A 24095-nucleotide genomic window follows, 5' to 3' on the forward strand; every position below is an offset into this window, starting at 1 on the left:
ATGTTTTCTTTTAAAATGGGAAAAATTATAGTTACAAAGCAAATTTAATTTCATTTTATTCAGACAAACTTTTTATATATTTACACCGACATATTATTCTATGCTATCGAATATCGAATTAAATTGTAATCAAAAAAATATTTAGCAAATACACTCAGTTTTAACAATATTTATTACATTTCCTCCACACAGTTGTACCGACATTCGTAGGAATTATTTTTTTTCAATATTACGACTCTAAACCAATTTTCCCTAAGTTGCAACCTATCTAGAACGTTTTTTTTTACACCAAAAAATGGTAGCATACCAAATTTGAGAAATAATTATAACAGCGTTCTTAAAAAATACATAAATAAATATATACATATATTATATACAATTATTGTTCCCTTAGTGTAAACGCCTAAGATTTTATTCTCCTCTGTTTCTCACCCTCCTTGTGCTCTCCTTGATGCAGTTTTCTGTCTCCCACAGCCGCCCCACTCCACAGTCTCCCAGCGGGAGGTGCCTTTTTATATAAGTAAGTTTTCCTTTGCACCATCTATTCTGTCATTTACAGTCAGCTCTTGAGATGGGAGACCAACAAGTAGGCTAATTTTTGATATTTAAAAGTAGTAGGTTGTTAGATTTTTTTTGGCATGTTGGATAAACTTTAATTTCCAAGTTAGAGGCAGTACAATCTTGGTTAGTGTTTTTTTTTGTTGTATTTGAATAGATCTGAAGCCTGAAAATGGCTTTTAAAGCTCTAGGCTACCTCCATCGCCTCACTAGCTTAGGTCTAGGCCTATTCATGAGGCCAAAAAGATTCATGATAGGCTTTTGCAGTTTAGCAATTGTTTGCTCACAAGAAACTATTAGGACAACACTATTTTTGACTGATTTTCTGGACTGAACACTTTAGGCTAATAGCAACTCAGTGGTAGCTTACCATTTTATTCTCCATTCAGAAAGCCACTATTTCCATCAAGGCATAGCCTAACTGCCACTTGGCTATAAAGACTATTGTGTTCTACCACTCCCCCCTCAATAAGGCCAGATGTAGATCTGATCTGTTAATGGTAATTCTACAAAAGGATTCTTTCCCTAAACAAAATACTATAGCCTAATGAGAAAATATTAGGCCTAGTTCCCTATTGAGAACTTTTTCCAAAATAATATTCTTTAAATCTTAGTATGGCCTAGAGAGAATCAGTAGACCTTTAGCATTCTCAAAAGAAAAAAAGGTACTTTTAAGTTCTCAAAATGACTTTAAAAATTGTAAAATACTTACTTAGCCTTGCTAAGGTATAGCCTACCATTTCTTAAGGTATACCAACAAAATCTACCCTCCTAGGCTATTTGTCAAGTATATAGCCCAAAAAAGTAAAAACAGGACTTTCCACATACCAAATTCTAGTAAATTTTTCCCCAAGTTCCAGTAGACTTTGAAATAGAGCTGTCTCCTAAAAATTTTCTCAGCCCTAGGAATAGGCAAAAGGTAGAGATATAAACTTGAAAATAAATTTCCAGGTCATAATTTAGACTTGGAATTCAATCATTAAAGTGGCATTCTCTAAACAAATGTTTTAAAAGAGAGTCAAAAGCCTCTCATCTAGAATTTTACTATAAAAAATAAATTGAGTTGCACTTTTCTTCTGGTATTAGAATTATAGCATTTCCTTTGTATAAGTATCTTGCTTTAGACTTGTTACATTAGTCCTTGCTGATTCTGTTGGTCTGCGCTACTTGTTTACTTATTTTTCATCAGTAGTCAGGGTACAATACTACTCTAAAAGAACCCAACAAAATCAGAAAAGTTTTATATAGGCCTGAGCTATATTTATCCCCACTAGGGGAGGGGGATTAGATGCAATTTTCCTGATGACAACCATTACATTTGGAAACATTATTGAACAGAAAATCAAATAATACTCTTCTGTTGTTACTTAAGTATTTAGTTCAGAAGAGGTAAAGTATAAAAGTATTATAATTATTGTATAAACTTTGGGAAGGATGGATAATTTTCTATCTAAAAGATAAATATAGGCTATCACATGATTCCCCTTTCAGCCCTATTTCAAAACATGATAACTGCCAGCCTAACTTTACAATTGAATACCATACCAGTCTCACTTCCTTATCTTTAGATACAGCCATAGTGTATATTCATAACTTTGCTAATTATGTTGATTTGCATTTTTTTTGTATTTATTCTCATCAATAGTTGGTTCATAATATCATTAAAAAAAAAAAAAAAAAAATGCCTGTAATCCAGGCACTATTGGTGTCTTGGCAATCCCCCTAGTGCTGTACTAGGGAGAGTGGGGCTATGATTCTGTTATGACAGTAGTAGTAGTATATTAAAAAAATATATTGAATGAGAGATCTTATGATGTGTGTTTATTTTAGCAAGTAACTTAATTACTTTTCAAAAAAATTATGAGTTATCTACATACTGTGGTCTCTTTGTGAAATTTTTCTGTTTCATCATTCTCATGTGTAGATGACTCAATATACACTCTTAATCTAGTTGTGAAATTTTTTATTCTCATTCTCTAATGTTGAAGGCACAGTAAGCCCTATTAATTTAGTAGTTCATCATAGTCATGTCTCTAGAGGTTATCTATAGGAAGCTGATTTTTCTAGAAAAGGCCAAGTTTATTGTTGAAGTTAGTGAGTTAGCTTTTAGTGCTGAATTTACAAAAATAAATCCAATGGTCATCCTACTTAGAGCTTATTTACTAAACTATCTATGAATTAAATGCTTCTCCAGGAGTGAAGCCAACTACAGATTTGTACTTTTCCAGCTTATGTTAAGAAAAATTTGATGCAAACCTTTTCATTTTGAGCACTAAGCTGGCTACTGTATATTCACATGCTCTGTCTTATGAAACTTGGGAGATACCATCTTTAAATGTTGGCACCTGGCCACTTTCTAACCTCTAGATACAGCAATAGTGAATATTCACAACTTTACTGATTATGTTGACTTCTATTTTTTTGTATTTCTCATTATTCATTGGTTCATAATGTCATTAAAGTAAAACCAAAAACAAACAAAAAACTTTGCCTGTGACCTAGGCACTATTGATGTCTTGGCACTCCCCCTAGTGCTGTACCTGGGGGAGTGGGGCTATGATTCAATTTTGACATTAGTAGTAGTATATTTGAAATTAAAAAAATATTGAATGAGGAATCTCATGAAATTTTTTTTATTTTAGCAAGTAACTTGATTACTCTTCAAAAAAAAATTGCCAACTTACTAACTTCCAAGATGTGGTCTCTTTGTGAATTTTTTTAATTTTCATTCTCTAATGTAGAAACCTTAGAAAGCCCTATAATCTAGTAGTTTATTGTAGTCATTTCCCTAGAGGTCATTTATAGAAAGCTGATTTTTCTAGAAAAGGACAAATTTATTGTTGAAGTTCTTACGTGAGTTAGTTTTTAGAGCTGAATTTACTAAAGAATTCTACTTGTTAACAGTTCAAATGCTCCATAAGTCTGCTCTGGGCTCACTTAGAGCTGCAGTTTTGAAGAATTTTAGGAGTGCACTTTTGAGGTTTCAAGCCTTACACCCTGAAAGTATTTCAATGCTGAGTCTCTCCATTATTTTCTGCTTTTTAAACCTGTATTTGGTCCCCCTTATCCATGCCTGTACTTGAAGAAGGGTAGCCATAGTTTTAGTAGTCAATCCTGTTAGGTCATTTTGAATTACTGATGGCCTAAGTCAAGTTAATACTGGCCAAGCCACATTGTGTTTATACTTCCAGTGAAAATTACATTTTGTATCTAGCCTAGAATGGCACTTCTATGCTAGAATAGTAGCTACGACACAACAATAGACTATAACACAGGCCTAATTGTTTCCTGGAACCTATCATTTTACTAGCAATTCACTGGTGCCCTCTTCAGCTATTGTATCAACATCTTTCACGTTTACTTCTCTTTAAGAGCTCTGTTTTAGAATGATTTTGTTTTTGTATAATGCTTATGGATTTAAACACAAGTTCCAAAAGGTTTCACATGTAGCATTTTAAGTTCAAAAGTCACTTAGTAACTTACAGTAATTCTATATTCGGAAACAAGCCTAAACAGTAAGATATCATCAAGTAAAATATTTGTTGAGTACCTTATTTTTTGAGCTAGCTCATGTACCATTCACAAAGTCAATAAAGTTTCTGTATTTTGAAGCTCCCACGGCGTCATCCAAGTTAATAAAGTTTCTTATGAAATTGTACACCTTAAAGTTTGTCTTACTCACAAAAGAATTTCACCTTTTTGAATTTATAGAAATTTTTCATAGCAAATAACTGAATTAATTGGACATGGAACAATGCTTAATTGGACAAATGCTTACAGAGGAGAGTAGGTACAAAACGGACGATTTTCCCTTACCAGAAAAGTTGAAAAGTGTGGACAAAACCACATTTTTCTACTTTTTATTATGCAACTTTTTAAGAGTGCAACCAGTAGATAAAAATTCACTAATAGGATCTTTTTTGGTTTCACATTTCGTATTGGCCTTTTCTGTACTAAAGGTTGTTTATTTGGTCCAACAGTGGAGATGCAAAACTTAGGAGGAAAAATAGAATGCAAATAATGCATAAACTACAAGTAAATAGTCAATAGATTTGTCAATAACTAGTCTCCTAATATTTATGCCTTTTCTCTATGTTGTATCTAGACAGGTAAATGCTTGTTTATAACCAGTTTCAAAATATACAAATGCAACTTTTACTCTGAGCCACAAAATGCTAAGAAATCCTTGTTTTTTAAGGGCATATGCCACTCAAATGCCAGAAATTACCACAAAGATTTGTACTGGCGTTAGATGCGGTGATATCTAGTTCTCATATGGTATGAGATTTGTAGCTCCATCAAATTTCCCATTGAGCTATGAAAGCACAGCCTTTTTTGGAAATGTTGTCGTGATGTACTGCACCTTTTTCCATTACATCAAATCTGAATTCTTTCAACTTTCATTGACACCAGCTTGGAAAAGACAAAGCTTCTGCTTCTTTGTAAAACATGTCAAAGAAAAATGAAAGTTCAGAAGCAAACGTTTTGTATAATTTTAAATCACGTTTTGGTAGATTTGATAAGAGGTGAGAAGTAGTACAAAAATTCAGCAGATACAAACAATTCAAGCATAATTGCTGATTTTCTGTATCTTAATCTAGGTACTGGTAGCTATTTGATGAATCAAAAAACCTTGTAAGATTTAACATTTTAAGTAACAATTGGAATTGAGCTACTTTATTTTTATCAACTCTCCTTCAGGCACCGGGTAGTTTTTTTTACATCTTGTGAACTCTAAAGTTGAGGATCCAGGATATAGATCCTCCAGAACCATAAATGGTTCTTAGGGCGTAAAATTTATTTTTCAATTGCTGGGTCTTTTTACAGCGCCAGGTAGCAAGCCTGTCGCCCAACCTTATAGCAATTGGAATTGAACCCCGAGCCCAGTCCCACCAAGCAGAAAATTAATCCATTGTTCTTTTGCAGATAATTCAAAATTAATCAGTTAGAAAATTTATTTTCGTTTATAGAAAACATAGATGAAAGTCGGTTCAAAATATTCAAAATATTTTTACTTTTTTAGGAAGTTATCTGGTATCTGGAAGCTCCTCTTCAGGCTGAAGATTTTTATCAAGGTGCCCAGTATTTCTATCCACCTAACCTGTACAGAACACAAATTGAACTCCAAGAAGAAGGTCCCATATATAATATTTGTTACAATGGAGTTAATGGACTTTACCTGTCCTTCCCAGCTGTACCATCAGCTATGCCAGTCCCTGTGCAACCCGTACCTGATTTGTTCTTCCATTCTACATGTACCTCAATTGGAAATCATCCCTTAGTTTATAATCCTTCAAGTACTGAATATATTCCCTATATTACTCAAGGCTTTTATTCTTCAAATGACCATTATGTGTCTCCTGTGGATGTACAAGCTTCAATACTGCCTACATATGCTAGTACATATCCCAGTACAAGTGTGCCATTGCACCAAAACCCGTCTTTCACCACAAGAGGAGGCGCTAATCGACTTGAACTAGGTGACCATGTGTATATGGACTTTACTGATGATTTAGGATTCATTTTCGCTAACAATAAGGTAAACAAACCCTATTTTGTTTCCTTGTGAGTTCTTTCGCTTGATAAACTGTTTTTATATTCTTTATTTCCTTGTTTTGAGGGGAAGGATAGATCTAAAATAATATATTTTCATGAAATGTAGTGGCTAAGTTACTAGGCACATAAATAAGGGTGGCTACCTTTTGTAATCCTCTTACTTTCAGCATGCTCACTCTGGTAAAAAGATTGGGCCTACAACCTTTGCAGATGAAGCCCTTGCTTAATTAATACGCTTATTTCCAAAGTAGGCCTATATATTTATGTATTTTTTAATATATTTTTTCCTCCGCGTTTTTTTTATAAATACATTTTTTTTAAATCTAAGGCCGAGCCGTAATGCTACCATGTTTCAAAATTTCAATGCTTGGTGATTCCTTGAACTATGAAATATTGAAGCCGGCCAGTATCTGAACTATAGCCTAAAGCTCAGTGGCAGAACTGTTCTCAGAAACAGTGTTTGGGTGGGACAAATTCAGAACAAACTTGCCCACTGAATTTCTTGCAAATCTCAGTACTTTCTACCTATTGGTGAGTTCTCTGATAAGATACCAAAGGCTACATCACTCAATCTCGGTCAAATCGCTAATACGTGATTGATTTAAATTTTGCTTTGCAATTGAATACCTTGCCTTGCATAATACAGGTGATACCTCTTCAAGCCAAGTGAAATATGCTTATTAACAAACAGTTTATAAATATCATATGATCAAAATATTCAGTCCATTTTTGGCCGCCAGGAACTACGACATTGACATTTTAAGCATAATACGATGAGTCGTCACTGCTCCTACTCTCAGGCACGACCTTACTTATCCTTTTCCTATCCTTATCCTACTTAAAACAAACAAATATCTAATAATAAATACATTCTGTATTTTTAATAAATACAGTCTAATAGATAAATTCCGCATTGTTAGGAACATTGATAATACCACTCCAACTCACTTCTTCAACTTTAAAGAATACAGTAGTACCCGTCAACACCAACACAAAATATACCCACCATGTTCACAGAAAAGATTAGGCCAAAACTCTTTTTCTAGCCGAGTGTGGAAGACATGGAACGCACTTCCATCAGAAACAGTTGCGATTATCATGGTCTAATCTTTCAAAAGTAGTTTAGCCTCTACAGATTTCCGTATTAGGTCTTATCACGATCCGTTCTGAGAGTAATTTTCATTTTTTGTATTAGCTGTTTTGTGACCTGTATGTTTTCATAGTGTGTTATTTTTCATAGATTTGTATGTGTGTATTATGTTGTCAGCGTTGTCATTTTTTTTTTTTTTTTTTTTTTTTTTTTTTTTTTTTTTTTTTTTTTTTTTTTTTTTTTTATAACCTTTAGTGCGACAAGCTTGATAAAGCTTACAGCACTTGGAATTAATAAAAAAAATTACCTTCCTGCTCTTGGCCCCAGGGGAAAGCACCCCATAAAAAAAAACTAATTAAAGAAACATCAAAATTCATAAAAATCTTATGTTTATACTTAATTCTGTTATATTTGATTTATTCTTAAACTGTTTATTTGCCACACCTTAATTTAATAGTTTTCACTAAGAAATGATTTTTTATTTTTCTCTTAAATAAAGCACATGTAATATTTGGAGCAAAATCTGACCATACAGTCGGGGTAGTAGGTATGTATAATTTTGATTGTGATCGGGTATGAAAATTATGCTGGTTGAAGCAGTTCAAATACTGTATTAAATGAATCTGGCAGCTCGCCAGCTCAAAAAAAACTTCAACATCAAAATCAGGCTTGACAGTCGGTGGAGTGACTCACAGGTGGAGTTTTCGCAGTTCAAAATTGAAGGTCGATTGCCAAATCAATAAAGAATGCTATAAATGGGGCTTTATCAGAGCATTGTACAGAAGGACCAGTGTTTTCAGCTGCAAATTGTTGCTCAGTCTTCTTTGTTACTCCAAGATTCCAGAATAGCTCCACTTCCAATTATTGGGTGTGATGCAGGAATGACAGGTTCTCATCAAGGAGGACTCCCTGGTCTAGCTTTCATCAGTAATTCTGGGAACGTCCGCTTTTGGAAGGATAATTTATCAAATAGCCTAAGTAAGAGGCTCTATGATAGATGGCCAATTGCTTTTAATACTTTAGGGTATACTCGGTCGGAACCAGAAGACTAATTGCTTCTAAGATCTCATATGGTCAGCAGAATTTCAAATGGAAAGACAGGTCCGAGTACATTTACTTACAGCAAGCCGGACCAATGTAGTGGGTATCCCAACATGGTCTGCTGTTTTTTTGCCAACCTCTGCCAAAAATGACCCTAACGCATTTGTAACGTTCCTTTCTTGTTGCATTCTCGCAATCAGCAAATTCCAACTTCCATCAATATTTAAACCTTAATATTCGTGTATCTTTGCGCAAATCTTAATCTATCCTTTCTTCAATGCTCCGAGCCATTGAGATGACTTTAAAAGTGTTGATTAGTTATCATTTGGTATCTTAAGTACATAGTTGTTTTGACTGCTTTCCCGTCAGCTATGTCTCTGCTTAGCACCATCTGCTTTTCTTTCCTGATATTGATTTAATGTTGCACACTTGTTTACGGGCTGAGGAGCAATGATAAATGTGCTTAAGGTACTGCAAATCTCTAGCCACATGGGTATTAAATGGAATGAAACAGAATATTTTCTAGCAAATATTGTATCGCATTTCCTACAGAGAAATTCTCCATGGATTTTGAATTTTTAATCCTTTCAGCTATAGAGCAAAGGTCCATCATTCTCACATGTTATTTTCTCTGTATCATTCAAGGTGTTCTACTGTAATATTCTACTGTATTTATTCAAACACTAACTGTTAAACAAAAGAGAACATGAAACAGAACGTTTAATAATACGATGGGATAAGATATGTGTATATTTGTGTATGTGTATTATATTGTCTGCAGGGGGGGGGGGCATCAACTTTATAAGTAATGCATTTTATATACCAAATATTTTACAAAGTACCGGATATTCAGAAATTAGAGTTCATATGGTAGAAAAATACCCTTCTCACCAACCCTGAATTGTTAGTTATTCAAAATTAATGATAATCTTTTAGTGATATTGATTTTTAATTTATTATCAAAGAATTTGACTAAATATTTAAATTCTGCTTAAACACAAATTGTAAATCAACATTTTAGTTCTTACGTAGAGCGTCTAAAAAAATACTTTACAACTGTTTTTGCAATTACAAATGTCGATAGTAAAACCATGTTGATCCAACACAAACAAAAACTAATTTGGAAAAGTAAGGCAATTTTCAAGACTAAGTACTATAAAGCAATACGTACGCAGTCTATGAATATCATGCCCCTCTATTTTATTGGCCCAAAGCAACCGTAATTTCCCCTTACGTTTGAAGCCTCTGTGAAAATCAAGCTTGTCCGCCTTTCTGCTGAAAATTTGGTGGTGGGGAAGGGGTTGTGGGACCCCATACTGCCTGTATGTATTTGATCACACTTATGAAAATTGATTTTATTGCAAACACTGTATTTTATGGCTATTTTTCTGCTAGAAATTTAGCCATGGATGGAGAAGATGGGCTTCTGATTCACATCGATTTGCAATATAGTAAATTCTTGCATTCTTCTGGTTCAAATAAGCTGCTATATCCTACATTTCTACTAAAAAGCTGGTGGGAAGGGGCTTTAGAGAAGTTATGGCTCACATTACTCCTCTAATCTAATCATGTAGATAGAAACTATTTGCATGAATCTTGTTCAAGCAATATGGAACATGTCTACTTAGGTGCTAAAAGGCTGCCAGTTATAGAATCAGGGTATTCTTATAGAGGCCGCTGGCTCACTTTGCTTTAATCACACAGATTTAAAATCCTTACATAATTCCAAGTAGAATAAGGTGTACTTGCATTATATTATGGGAAAAATAAGGTGGTCCAGGTTGTTGCGGGGGAAACGGGCCTAATCTGTGCCTCCGATCATGTTGATTGAAAATTGTTTCCTGGCTTCAAGCCAAGCTAAGTGTCATGGGCATATCTTTTGATCAAGAATTTGACAAAGGGGGAGGGGGACAGAGGAGATAGGATCTACGTGGGTGTTGCAACCATTCTGATTGAAAATAGTTAAATGACATTTCAGTAGTGTCAGATCAAAAATTATTCTGGTTTGAATTTATGTTGCAAAACGCAGCTTGCCTACTTTTCTGCGGAAAAAGTTGGTTGAAAGGGATGACGGTTTTCCAATCACTCAAACTGAAAATACTTTAGAAAAAAAATTCAATGGCTCTAAAAAGGTGCTATATGCATATATTCTGTTGGTCAGTTAGTGGGAGGTGTGGTGTTGGAAGGACCAAGGACCCACTATAATTCTCAGTCCTGTAGATTGAAAGTCATTGTGCTTCAAAGAACAATCAACATGCTTCATTTTCTGCTAAAATGTATAATTCTAGGAGGGGAAGTGGCATATGAAGGGCTATGGGCCCAACTTATGCTTCCAATAGCGAAGATTTAAAATTAAACGTATTTCCGCTTAAAACATGGTACACCATGACAATCTTCCTGGCAAAAATTCGGTGGTGAGCGTGAGGGAGAGAGAGAAAGATTCATCTACACAAATTTGTTTTTTTAACTTTGTATTGGTTATTCATTCTAATTTATATTCGTTTTGTCTCTCATTTAGTCGTTCATAGCAGTTTCCTCTCACGTTCAGCTTAATTTATTATGCAACTTTATTTCTACTCAATTTAGAAGCAAAAAGCCTGCTTCGCCACAAAAAGCCTTTGCAGGCTTTTTGTGGCCTTGCTTTGTGTGCTTCGCTTGCTACTGGGGACTTCGGCCCCTGTGAGCTTTTTATTATGAGGGTATTTCCTGTGTAAATAAATGATTGTTACTGTGAGATAATTTTACCCCTTGTTGTTTCAAAATAGTTGTGCTGAGAATGTCTCGTTTCTAACTTAGTAGTTTTGCAGTTTACTCTCACCCCGTCAATGTCAAATCCACCTCATAGGATCATGCTAGTCTCCCAACCTATAGGGCTTTTGAACCCTACCTGGCATCATATGAACTTTTTTAGGTCGCCAATAGAATCCAAATGACTGAAAGGTCCGGAAATGTTTTCATTTTTAGATTTATTGAACTGGTTTATTTGAATATTATTGAACTGGTTTCAATATTTTTTGAGTTTCAAAAATATTGAAACTCAATATTTTTGAAATATTATTGAACTGGTTTAAACCGCATTATTGAACTGGTCCCTGGTCTGGATTGCTGGAATTAAAATTAAGTAATTACCAGAACTTTCATTGGATGTAGTAAACAATATGGCAGATACATTTTTTTTTAGCTAGAAAAGAAATCAAGACGAGAGCAAAAATAGCCATCAGGGGTCTTATTTTTTTGGGGGGGGGGGGCAATTGCCGCCCCAGACTTTGGAACATACCGTCCTTATGGCATTTTCATCGAAAAGTACCTTTTTTTTCATTGAGCGAAATCAAAATTTCATAATCCACCTCATAGGATCCACGAAATCCACCTCATAGGATCATGCTAGTCTTCCACCCTATAGGGCTTTTGAACCCTACCTGGCATCATATGAACTTTTTTAGGTCGCCAATAGAATCCAAATGACCGAAAGGTCCGGAAATGTTTTCATTTTTAGATTTTCATCATCTCCATTAGCTTGATCGTATGCAGTATTCAGTTCAACAACTGTGTGGAGACAATATTTTAAAATTCCCTCATTGACTCACTATCTTTTTTTTTTAAGCTTCAGATTTCCGTTTCTGTGGCGGGTCACAGAGGATCGATTGCTGTCTCGCATCCTTTAGGAACATTGTTAAAAAGAGGAAATAGATGTGAGTCTACACTTTTTCACGAAGAAGGAGAACATAGGTAAGAAGTTTGCTTGGGTGTTTTTCAATGTAAGAGAGGTAGGGAGGGGATTATATTTATACGTCTAAAATGGAATATGGGAAAACAGTTTTACGGTTCTGTTGATGTACTTACAGCAATGGATCTCAAGGAACTGCTTTCCTATAGGTCCATTGTGTGGTTAGGTAATTACAGAACTTTCATTGGATGAAGTAAACAATATGACAGATACATTTTTTTTTAGCTAGAAAAGAAATCAAGACGAGAGCAAAAATAGGCATCAGGGGTCTTATTTGGGGGGGGGGGCAATTGCCGCCCCAGACTTTGGAACATACCGTCCTTATGGCATTTTCATTGAAAAATACCTTTTTTTTCATTGAGCGAAATCAAAAAAAAGAATAGAATTGTCCCCCCCTCCTAGGTTTTTAAAAATACACCGCCTCCCTCCTCTCACACTACATTTTCGCGAATTGGCGTCTCGGATAGGTATTGGTAGTAACTATGAAATGCAGAAATTCCTTCACAATGAAGAACAATATTGACTCAACTAACATAAATGTACTGTAACCCCCTTGGGTACAAAACCAGAGAGAGACTACCAGAACTGTAATAACTGTGGGAATAATGGAAACAGGGCTAAAGCGTTTCAACAAACAGAAAAATTTTCCAATGCCTATGGCCATATCCAGTATTTTTGTCTTGGGGGGATTTTTTGGGGGTATGAAACATTTGAAAAAATACATCAAGAATTCTTTTAATATTCATTGTTTTACTTTTTACAAGTTGGACATTTTTTTTGGGGGGTGTGTGGAGGGGAGGGGGAGTTCAAACCCGATAACCTCCCTGCCCCTTGATACTACCTTGCCAGTAGTTACGAATTATAGATACCTTGGAGATATTTTGGATTGAGGGTCAAATAGGAAGATAGGTCTGCGACCTAATATTAGAACACTGGAACCCACAGTAATGACAGTTTTTGAGTGTGGTTCTGAAACGTAGGCTCTTCAAAAGGCTGATGAATATGTAATATCACATATATTATTACTGGCCAGAGTGAGGCAAGGGCCATACTAAAGGGCCGAAGACCCAAGCAAGCGGAGGGAGGTGACCAAAAGCATGCCTAGTCAAAAGACCCACAAAGTGGTCCTTTTTGTCAAGTATATCTAGATTCTAGCAGAAGACCCTGCTTCACCGGCTCCTTTGTCTGTAAAAAACCGGCTTTGCTGGTTTTGCTGTTTACTTCTGCTCGCATGGGTATTCAACCCTCGGAAATATAGCATGATACTACCTTCCTATAACGACAGTTGGGAGTCCTGTCCTCGGAAACTCATTATTATGATGGCATATTTCGTTCTCTCTGGGGATGGTCAGGCCTTCAGCACCAGGAAACTTGTTATCATGATGTTATATTTATTTATTTATTTATTTTTAGTTGCTATATTTAGAATTTTTGTGTTTTATATGTTTTCTAATTCTAAAATTATTCTGCGTTGGCCTTATTTGTCATGTGTCTAACTTCATTAGTTCAGCTTATTTTTTAGTGTACATACACACACAAGGATGCTTGATTTATGCATATAGACTGGAAGAAGAGCCAATTTGGCCGGCTTTTTGTCGTCTTCATTCCCTCGAAACAGCCCAGGCGGCAGTTTCGGTGAGTCTAAAGCCCTCGGCCTATCCCGCTTGTTATCATGATGTTATGTTTCCCCACTTTACTTTGTTCTTAAAATTCTTCTCATTTTTATTTTCATGGAATTTTTCATATTTTAATAATCTTAAAACATTTCTACATCAATTTTCATATATTTAAGTTGATTTGAGGGTGTTTTATAATGCAGCCTATATCTAGCCTTTGGGCTTTAAATGCTTGTTATCGTGACGTCACACTACTGTTTTTTTTTTCTTTTTTTGTGTTTTCGTTTAAATTCTTTGGATATTTTAATTTTATCCTTACGACTCCAAAACTAATCTGCATCTGTTTTCACAATTCTAAGTCAATTTGTTTAGACTAGATTTGATATGCGTATTTAGGTATACTAGTAAGGAGTCAGCCTCGGTGGTTATTTCGCTAGTAAGAACCGGTTTTGCCGAATTTTCGTCGTCCATTTCGGCTCGCTCGAGTATTCGTCCATCGTGAATATGGTCAAATGTTGCCACCCTCAGCTCACTTTCCTCACTGAGGGTGGCAGCTCAGACCTTTGGCGCTCTACGCTTGTTATCTGCCCATCATACTTGTCTTTTCTATATTTTTTTTTATATCATTCAAGGTATGTGAAGTTTTGGCATATGGGCATAAGTTTTGGCCTTAACAGACAAGGAATAGCGTATCTACTTGACAAAGGAGGAGTCAGAACCAAATTTGATACGTTTAATGCTTTTCGAGACGACATGATTACCAAGGTCTCAGAGGAAACAAAAATGTTTAGGCAAGATGTATATGCTGGCAAAAATCAAATCCAAGTGAGTATAAACAATTTTTCATCGCGTGACTGTAAAAAGGGATGCTCAACATAAGTATTGGCATTAAGCTCAGACCTTTCTAAACTTTTCAAAAAAAACTAATTTTTCATCAAAATGCTAATCTTGAGGAATCAGATTTTTTTTTCTTTTTTATCAGCAGTGTATTGTACCATAGAACATTCCCTGAATATTTTGCCGAGAGTATGTTTTAAAATAGGACTAAATGTGCCGCTACAATTATTCCTAAAATCTAGCCATAAAGTTTTCTCATCACAATACAATACTAAGATATATAATTTTTTCGTAGTTGAAACAGATATTGAATTCAGCAAAATCTATGACAGTGAAAGCAAGATTTCGTTTTGCATTTGTTGAACTTACCTACAACACTGTCATTTCATAACCTGAACAATTTTTTGCTTTTCTTTTGCTGTCAAAATCATTTTCTTCGTATCAAGGCCTCGGCTGATCTTTTTCTTATAAGTAGTCACATCACATAATAATACAAATTGTAATTGTTGCTAGACTTTATTCTTTCTTTATAATTTTCTGGGAAAAGTATTTTGGGGTGACCTACGTTGGTAGCTGTCTCGTTCAATCGTTATTGGTATTGCTAACACTACCCCTCGGAGGAAGCTCCTATATCCTTTAAATTCTTCCCTGTGACCTCTTCCTACCCATTCTGAGGATGATTTTTAGCTCTCTAATCCTTTTTTAAGTGCTTTTATTGATGCCTTTTTTAGCCCTCTGATGGGCCGGTCAAGCAGCATTATCTTTGGAAATATGTCCTTCTTTATGCCTAAAAGATGGCTTAGCCATCTTCTTTCAGTGATTACGTAAATTAAAAGACCTCGAGAGAGGGAAAGAGCCATTATTATATGAAATCTAGACAAAAGATGACCTCTCTGGTAAAAAGTAAAGAAAACTGGTTGTGTTGCCTCTTAAGAAAGGATTCACACGCTGTAGAACAAAGGAGAAAATAAAAATATCAAATATCTATTTATTTCCTTTTTTATGACCTGCTGAAAGTCAAACTATCTACCAAAGAATATGTGAAAACTTGTAATTGGCACTAGTATTGAAAACAAATTCACCAGCGCCATCTACCATAACGACTTTTTGGACCCAAAACCGTTGTATACCATATTTTCAGGCACTTTTCGTATTTTCAGGAGGGTAAAGAACAGCACTAAAACTTAAAACTGGCCCTAGGTATCGAAGATCAAATTAAAATCTGCGTTCGTTGTCGCCATCCTTTGCTCTTATGTATAGATGAATCTGTCATTAGAAGACCTCTGGACAAAGGACTATTTTGATAGTTTTGTATTTTAGAGTCTAAAAATCTACGAAAAAAAAAATAAAAAATTCAGTCCAGTTAAATGATCAACTCAGCAATTTTCCTCCTCCCTCTCTCCGAAAGTTGGCGTTTTGTTGTTGTTCTTTTTTTTATTTAATATAAAGGTAAAAGAATCAGTGAACTTTAACCATATGACTTTTCACGTCCTAACCTTAGGCATTCAAGGTGAAAACGAATTTGATCCCATTCCTTGTGTACAATGCTAGCAATGAAAACACAGAATGTGAGCAAAAATAGAATGAAAAAATGCAGTAAAATATAAAATAGAATGCATGCTTGGAGTATGAAAAAACATAGAATGGGTCGTAAATTGCTCCCGAAGGCCTTTTTTTATTGCTAACATTATTTATTACCAAATAACACACACAAAAAAAGAAATTGATAAAGATAACCAATTTATTTCTTCTTTCTAGTCTGCAATCCAAGAAGAGTCAATAAATATGAAGAGAGAAATGGTTGCCAAAAGTCCTGACGGTCAAATCAGCATCCAATCTCATGATTTTGTCTTTTATTTACTCTCAACTGGAGAGCAAGTCTGGTGGACCAAAACTTTAACGATCGTTAAAAGGGAAGGCGGGACACTAGAGTAAGTTATTAATATATTTGTATGTCTGTTCTATCTGTCATCAGTCTTATACTAAAACTAGCCAATTTTATTGGCCAGAAATTTCTCTCAATTTGTTATGATTTTTTCATGTGTTATTGTTATTTGATAACTTGGAAAATTAAAAAAAAACTTTCTTTTTCATTATTCATTATTCTGATAATTAAACAAAAAAAAAAGTTTTTTCCACTGAAAGTAAGGTGCAACATTAAGACTTAAAACAAACAGAAATTAATGCGTATCTGAGGGAGTGGCTCCCTAGTCAATACCTCGCTCTTTATGCTAAAATTTGAATTTTGCTCCAATTCTTCAAGAATGACCATGAATCACAAAGGTCATTTAATTAGAACAGACAGCTCTTTTGAAAGTACTAAAAAAAAATTTTGCGTTAAGACCGATGTTTTGACTTGAGGGGCGGACCCCTATACAAATTAATTTCTGTTCGTTTTAAGTTTTAATGTTGCTCCTCACTTTCAGCTGATAAAACTTGCTTTTCTTTATTTAATTACTGATCATTTTTTAAAAGATTCTGGGAAATCCGGTGCCCCCATCTTAGAAATGTCCATTCCCCCTTTAAGTCATCGTCCATGGGAAGATCCTCCCCCGTAATCCCCGACCCCCCCCCCCACAAGAAAAAATCCCTTCTGAAAACGTCTGCACACTTCCCAATAACCAATACTAAATGTAAACAGTAGACAAAGTTCATAAATTGCAGCCCTTTCCCTGGGGACTGTGGGGGATTCAGTCATCCTCAAAGACATAGGTATTGGATTTTTGACTATGCTGAACAAAATGACTATCTCAAGATTTTGATCGGGGGACCTTGAGAAAAATAAGCGCGGGAGGGGGCCTAGTTGTCCTCTAATTTTTTGGTCATTTAAAAAGGGCACTAAAACTTCTAATTTCTGTTTGAATGAGCCCTTTCGCGATATTCTAGGACCACTGGATCAATACAATCATCCCTGAGAAAAAGAAACACGTAAACACGCATCGGTGATCTTTCGTAAGGCAAAAAATACAAAATTCCATATTTTTGCAGATAGGAGCTGGTAACCTCTAGATTAGGGCTTTCTGATACGCTGAATTTGATGGTGTGATTTTCATTAAGATTATGTGACTTTTAAGGCGTGTTTTTCCATTTTTTTCGAAAATAAGACATTGACTGACGAAAGAGGCACAGTTTAGACGTTTTTCGTGACGAAGCTTTCTTAAAATGGGAGGAGGCCTAACCAATTGTAAATATTCAAATATGGACAAAATTTCACCTAAAAGAATTTCTAAGCTGGGGCTACAAATAGAGTTTCCTTTTTTTAAAACTGATTTGGTGGACCTTATAGTATAAATATCAAATGAAAATTAGTGACTCTTTTGCTCACCCTTAGGCTCCCTGAGTTCACTGTTTTCTTTTTTTTCTCTCTCTCTCATGCCGTGAAGATTACTTGGTAACCTTGTAGCAATATCTGCCTTTTCTTTGCTGACACAAACTTTTCCTTATATGTTCTTTCATCGTTTTCCTACTTCTTTTCTCCCAGTTTTCCCCTCCCCTAGAAAATCCTCGCTTTAGCTTTAATAAATGCAAATTGATTTTAGAAGAATGTACCGAAAATAAATAATATCTCTGTGTCGTTTTTAGTGATCAAAATTATTGGTCAGTATCTTAATTTTTTATGATAAATTGAATCGATTCCAAAGAAAAAATGAATATTTTCAGACCAATTTCAATTGCAGTATTAACTATAATAAGATTAGACCTGGTAAGCAATTAGCCTTTAAAAGCTCTTCACTTAAAATAAAAGTTTGAAATGACATTCACTGTCTTATTTTTATTCAGTTACCCTTTCATCGTTACTTAGGAAGGGTCTTCTTCATTTAGTTTCAGTGTTTGTTTTAAGGTTTGTTTGGTATCAGCATTTCAGTATATGAGCAGTGCATCTGCAGACGATAGTCACTGTATATGAGATCAAAATATTCAAGGTTTTTCACTGTATAATAAAAGGATTTATCCCTATTTGAACTGTTATTTGTGCAATATTGTTCTGTGTACTTTTATCTGTATTTTTACTAGTTTATTCTGCACTGAAGACGGTCGAGTGGAGGTCTATGGGTCCTTGAAAATGGATCTAAAAAGGTTTTAATGGAAACCTTGATAATAAGTTGCCATATCTAGGGGAATATGGTTCCCTGACTGGTATGAAAGCTGGTATGAAATGATGATAGATTGTAATTTTTGAGCCTATAAATGTAGCTATTTAATTTCACGCCATTCCGCCATGGTTTGAGTGCTTGCAACTCTGATAATTTATAATCAAAATTTAAGCTTATTAGTTTTATCCAAGTTTGAGTCAATACTGTGTGGATGCTGGTCCAAATATCAATAATTATCTGTTGGAAAATCTTTTCAAAAAGCTGTCCACACCCTCTAAACAAGTAATAAATATTGTCTTCTGAATCAAGACGGAAAAGGACGGTTTTAAAAACAGTAAGTTCTTCTTCTTTCTTTTTTACTTTTATAGCCATAAGTTGTGCAATGGTTGTCCTTGCGTAGTGCCTGCTTACAGTCTCACATTCCTTCTAAGGTTCTTTTCAAGGTGTTGACGGCTGAATAAAAGGTGCTGTTTTTTTCTTTTATTCTCACCAGAAGAAGTAAACCAATTTTCAAATAGAAAAACCCTTATACGTCCTACCAAATTTTGATGCTTCTGTTATGTAAAAAACCTAACAGGTTTTCGATAAGAATGCTATGATATAGCTTATTGCATAAGATACGTAGGCCTACTCATATTGGTAATATGATTTATACATTTGCCTGCACAATGCTTCAACTTAGACCAGTTGGCCTCCATAATTTCTTGAGGCCTATTCTGATGGTCTGTGTGTGCTCAACTGTATTAAGGAATATAATGGGTATTTTACCGAAACCTTTGGTTATGAGGCTCATAAACGGTTGTGTAATGAATATTGGAGGCTAAAGTGATGACATTGGTCAAATATGGCTCTGAAGCATGGGCGCTCCGAAATGCAGACGAAAATTTACTAGATGTTTTCCAGAGAAATTGCCTATGGATTGTTCTGGGTACCCGGCTGACTGACCGTATTTCAAACAGTAGATTGTACGTAAAATGTCGTTCAATCTCGTTTTCTAGGACTATAATGAAAGAAAGGTTGAGATGACTAGGCCACGTTCTGCGGATGAAGGATGACAAATTGCCGAAGATTGTCTATTTGGCCAACCGTCTGGGGCTATACGGAAAGCAGGTCGTCCTCGCCTGGGTTGGGAGGATGTCATAAATAAAGATTTAAATGAAATGGAAACTTTCTGGGAGGGTGTAAAGAGGGGGCCTTGAATAGATTAGGTTGGAGGAGGAGCTTGCGTAGCTATGTTGGCCTCAGGCGACTTGGTGCTGCAGTGAGCTATTAGTAGTAGTAGTAGTAGTAGTAGTAGTAATGGAATTAGAAACATTTTTGACATAGTCAAACAACTATTCTAGATGGAATAAAGATTTTATGGCTCTTTTTAAAAATGTAAATAGTCTTATAGAATAAAACAAAGTTTTAAAAGGAAATTCTATTGCTTCTTCAACTCTGTGCTTTTGGAAATTGACTTAGTAAAGGTATCCTGTAGCTCTCACGTAGCTACGGAGTATACTATAGTCTAACTTAAAACCCCTTTTTGTGACACTTCCAGATGATTCAATATACGATAGTCTGACTAACAATTCCTTTTTTAGAACATGTCCAGATGAATAAACTGTTTTTCATTTTCAGAATATTTGGTAGAGGAAGTGATGAAAATGCCAATTTGTATTTGAAATCTTGCGCAAGGACTGCTAGTTTAACTTTACAGATTCCAAACCTTCACCTGACAACGTCGTTGAATTGCAACAATCTAAGGAAGCATTTTTATTTTCGGCATAGCCACATAGACACGAAACGAGTTCATTATGATGGTGTCAAAGTAGCTGTTAGACTTAATGGCCAAGAAGCTTCATTAGATGAAAATGGCCAACTTGAACTTCTACCGTAGATTTGTGTCTCCTTAGAGTCTAATTCTACTTGCTGTTTTCTACAATTTTCATATTTTACTTCTCGTATTTTATTCCTCATAAGTCTCGTAATTTGTTTTTCGCTTATTTACTATATTTTCTTTACTCCTCTTCTTTCCTATATGCAGTTTTACAAAATTTAATACTCACGAATAGGTTTTATGATTTGAATATGGTTACGCTTCTTCTTTTAACTGTTTAATATGTAGATTCAATATTCAAATTGGATATTATGTGTAGAAGGAGAAACACTTCATATGTAAATAAAGCATAATAGACTTATACGTAATAATATAGCTGTGATAGCCCTATGCTGCTGTGATTAGAAAAATTGAAATTGAACTGAGAGCAAAAAACAACTGAGTGGTGGGGAATTAAGTCTAGAGAGACTCGGCCCTTGACAATGATATAAAACAAGCAATCAGCATTGAATTTCATACTCCAGAAGTCGATTTATCCTAAAAATCATGGATTATATTCAAAACCTCCACCATTCATATAAATGTAAACGATTTATCACTGTATGCAATAATTGGCCATGTTTTTTTTTACTATTTTTCAAATTTTGAAGTTGTTGTCCAGTGACTGTTTGGAAGCCTCAGAATGTTCCAAGTTTTGTTGAAAAAAACAAAACAACTAATTTGTTCCCTAAAGCTAATATATTCTGGAATCCAATTTACTCTATTCAATTTTTCTTATTAATTTAATAAATTTGCGGAATTTATTACTTATGGGGATTTGTTTTGGGATTTTCGTATACCAACTTAAACTTATAGCTAATAGAAGTTACAATTTGCTTGTTAATTTAATGAAGTTAGGTAATTTATAATGTATGATAATTTGTTTTGGGATTTTAATTTATTTATTTTGGCTTATTTTCTTTATGAAATATGATTTTAAAATTGGACTAATTAATTAATAATTTGGGAATCTTATTTCTCCCAGCTAACAAACAACGTTTCAAATAATGAATCCCTCTTACTTTAGAATTGAGTAAATTTTTAGCTTGATGAACCAACTATCAGGATACCTAGTATATGCAGTCGGTTCTTCGGTGCAGTCTGCACACCTAAAATACGCAGTCTGTTTGGAGTTGGTTTTAGAATTAAGGTTATTGTGGTGTTTACCTTTAGCTCATTATATTGTCTGATCTGACTATTTGATATAAATTTAAGTAAGACTACGTTCCTTATCATAATCTCTAGCAAACCTTACTGATAATAGTGCCACATAGTCCTAACTTTTAGTGGATTTCTCTAATTTTTTACTATTGTATCAATTTTTTTCTCCGCTTCAGATTCAATTTTCAAATTCCACAATTTTAAAAATTTCTCAATTTTCAAATTTCCTCGTCCCGTTATATGTCCTACTTCTTAAATTTGCTTGTTCCTATATTACAAATTTCCTATTTTCTTACCTATCTTTTTTTCTCGACTAGAAAGTTAGTAAGCTAGTTGTTCCAATATTTCATTTTAAAAGTAATTGTAGATATTTTGATGTCTATCTGAGTGTAGATTTTTCCCTTTTTTTGTCTTGAAACTATAATTTTGATTTCCCTTAGACATGAAGCATAACCACTTCTATTAATTATTGTTTGAACTCGGAAATCTTCTATTGACCAACTAGGTTTCCTCTTTCTCAAAATAGATTTGTTTACAGTTATTAATTTGTTATTCTTTACTTTTTTATACGATTTTGGAAAATTGTTGACGTATATTCGGATTTTATTGTTAAAATTTTTAATTTAATATATCATTATTTTTGTATAACAGTCTTTTCCTCTTTTTAAACCAGACACATTGTGTGTATAAAAGTGTACAGATGGTAGGTAAACGTGACGAATTTTTGTAAATATTTTACAACTTTTTGCAAAATATTCTTTGATACAGTTTGATAATTTAAAAATTAGAAATGAGTCATCAAAATTGTACCTCCTAAAATTTAGCAGAAATTTTAATTCTCCCTGAATGAGCTTGAAGCAAGAATTTTGAGTTCGATAAAGCTTTTGATTCTCAACAAAACTGAGCAAGCCGCATTTGAGGATAACCTATATGAAACCTTCTTTTTTTGAAGATGGCAGTTGTAAACTTGGTTATGATGAAAGCAATCTTTTAGCAGGGCTTGTATTTCCACTGTTATTATCTAAGTGACATTGATTAGAAGTCCTTTGGTTGAATATATTTTGCCTGAAGTATTGCACAGAAGAAACATATTAATTTTCAAAGTCTAGGAAAATTGCTCCAGTTCTGATGAACTAGTTTCACTTATGAGAAGGAATTGGGTAATCCAATTCTGAAAATTTTTTCATGAACTCCTTTTTGTAATGAACTAAATGAAAAGAATAAGTTTTGCAAGTTTTTTCAACTGAAACTAAGAAGCAACATTAAAACTTAAAACAGACATAAATTATCCCTGTATGAAAGGGGGCCGCCCCTTCCTTAATGCCCCTATCTTCTCGCTCAAGTTTTTTAAGCACTTTTAGAAAATTTTCTGATTCTAATTACACGGCCCTTGTGTTTCAATAATCGCTCTTAAAAATTGGAACAAAAGGTTGAACTTTAGCGTAAAGAGCAGGGTATTGAGGAGGGGGCACTCCCCACATATATGGAATAATTTCTGTTCGTTTCAAGTTTTCTTTTAGCAGAAATTTTTTTATTTATGATTCAAATAATTGCAGGAAATCCACCCCCTCCATGAAAAATCGCCTTCCCAAAAAGTTCTTCACACGTAAAATTCTTTCCCCTGGAAATTACCCTCGGACAATTCCATCCTCGCCTCAAATTCCCCCACACAATTTCTTGCTTACGATTTTACCTTAAAAATACTCATTGGCGTACTTACACTTGAAAAAAAAACTTTTTTTCATTAAATTTTTGATAATTTTTGCGGTCTTGGCAAAATCCTCCCTTTGTGGAAATATTTCCCAGAAATCCCCCCCCTTTTTTTGAATGGACAGTTTCTACTACAGAAAATTTCCTCATGGAAAACTTCTCCTGGTGATATTTCCTCCGTGGGAAATCCCCCTCCCCGCGTAAAAATCCCCGAGAACTGTAACTCCGCTGAAAAATTCTCTGGAAAATTACCTCTGAGTATCTCCACATATAAAATGGGGTCGCCAACAAGAAAATAAGACCAATAAACCAAATTTTGCATATGAATTCATGCAGATTCTCCTGTGTAAAATTTTCCCTGGAAAGTTTGCTCCCGGAAACTTCCATCCAAAAGGAAAATTCTCCTCGTAGAAAATCCATCTTCAGAAAATCCTCAGAGTATGACACATATTTTGGAGTCATAATATCCTACGTCCTAATGGTGGAGGGGCAGGGGTCAGGGTGAGTACTCGAAAAGCCGTTTAGGATCTTAGTTGGATCTGTAGATCTATATAATTTCTATTATCTCCATATTATCTATTTCTAGCACATAATTCTAGCACAGTTGCCACCGCCACAAAAAAAAAACACAAACATTTTACCATAAAACTTATCAAAAACAACCGAAAGAATCATCAAAGGAATCGTGGTCAATAATAACAGGCTATACACCGATAAACAGCAGAGGAGGTATTGAGGTAAGACATTCTGTTTTCAAATTCGCTTCAAGAAGGAAGAGAATTTATACAAAAAGTGAATTTCAATGAAAAACTGAAATTTGATCTAAAATCTTTTTTTTTATTTATTT

General features: G+C 34.6%; 1 protein-coding gene across 2 annotated transcripts; it reads left to right on the forward strand.

Moving 5' to 3' along the window:
- The first annotated feature begins 556 nt into the window (after positions 1-556).
- Positions 557-22186, forward strand: LOC136027647 (uncharacterized). Of its 2 annotated transcripts, none has more exons than XM_065705073.1 (6): positions 557-586; positions 5582-6097; positions 11850-11974; positions 14221-14413; positions 16184-16356; positions 20140-22186. In XM_065705073.1, the coding sequence occupies exons 1-6, from the start codon at positions 572-574 to the stop codon at positions 20396-20398; spliced, it is 1281 nt and encodes a 426-aa protein (XP_065561145.1). In that variant the 5' UTR covers positions 557-571; the 3' UTR covers positions 20399-22186. The 2 variants fall into 2 exon arrangements, with proteins under 2 accessions (XP_065561145.1, XP_065561146.1); XM_065705074.1 differs by lacking the exon at positions 557-586 and adding an exon at positions 609-684 and having other exon boundaries at positions 20140-20553.
- The last annotated feature ends 1909 nt before the right edge of the window (positions 22187-24095 follow it).

Source organism: Artemia franciscana, chromosome 5 (assembly GCF_032884065.1).
Source record: "Artemia franciscana chromosome 5, ASM3288406v1, whole genome shotgun sequence".
Lineage (NCBI taxonomy): Eukaryota > Metazoa > Arthropoda > Branchiopoda > Anostraca > Artemiidae > Artemia > Artemia franciscana.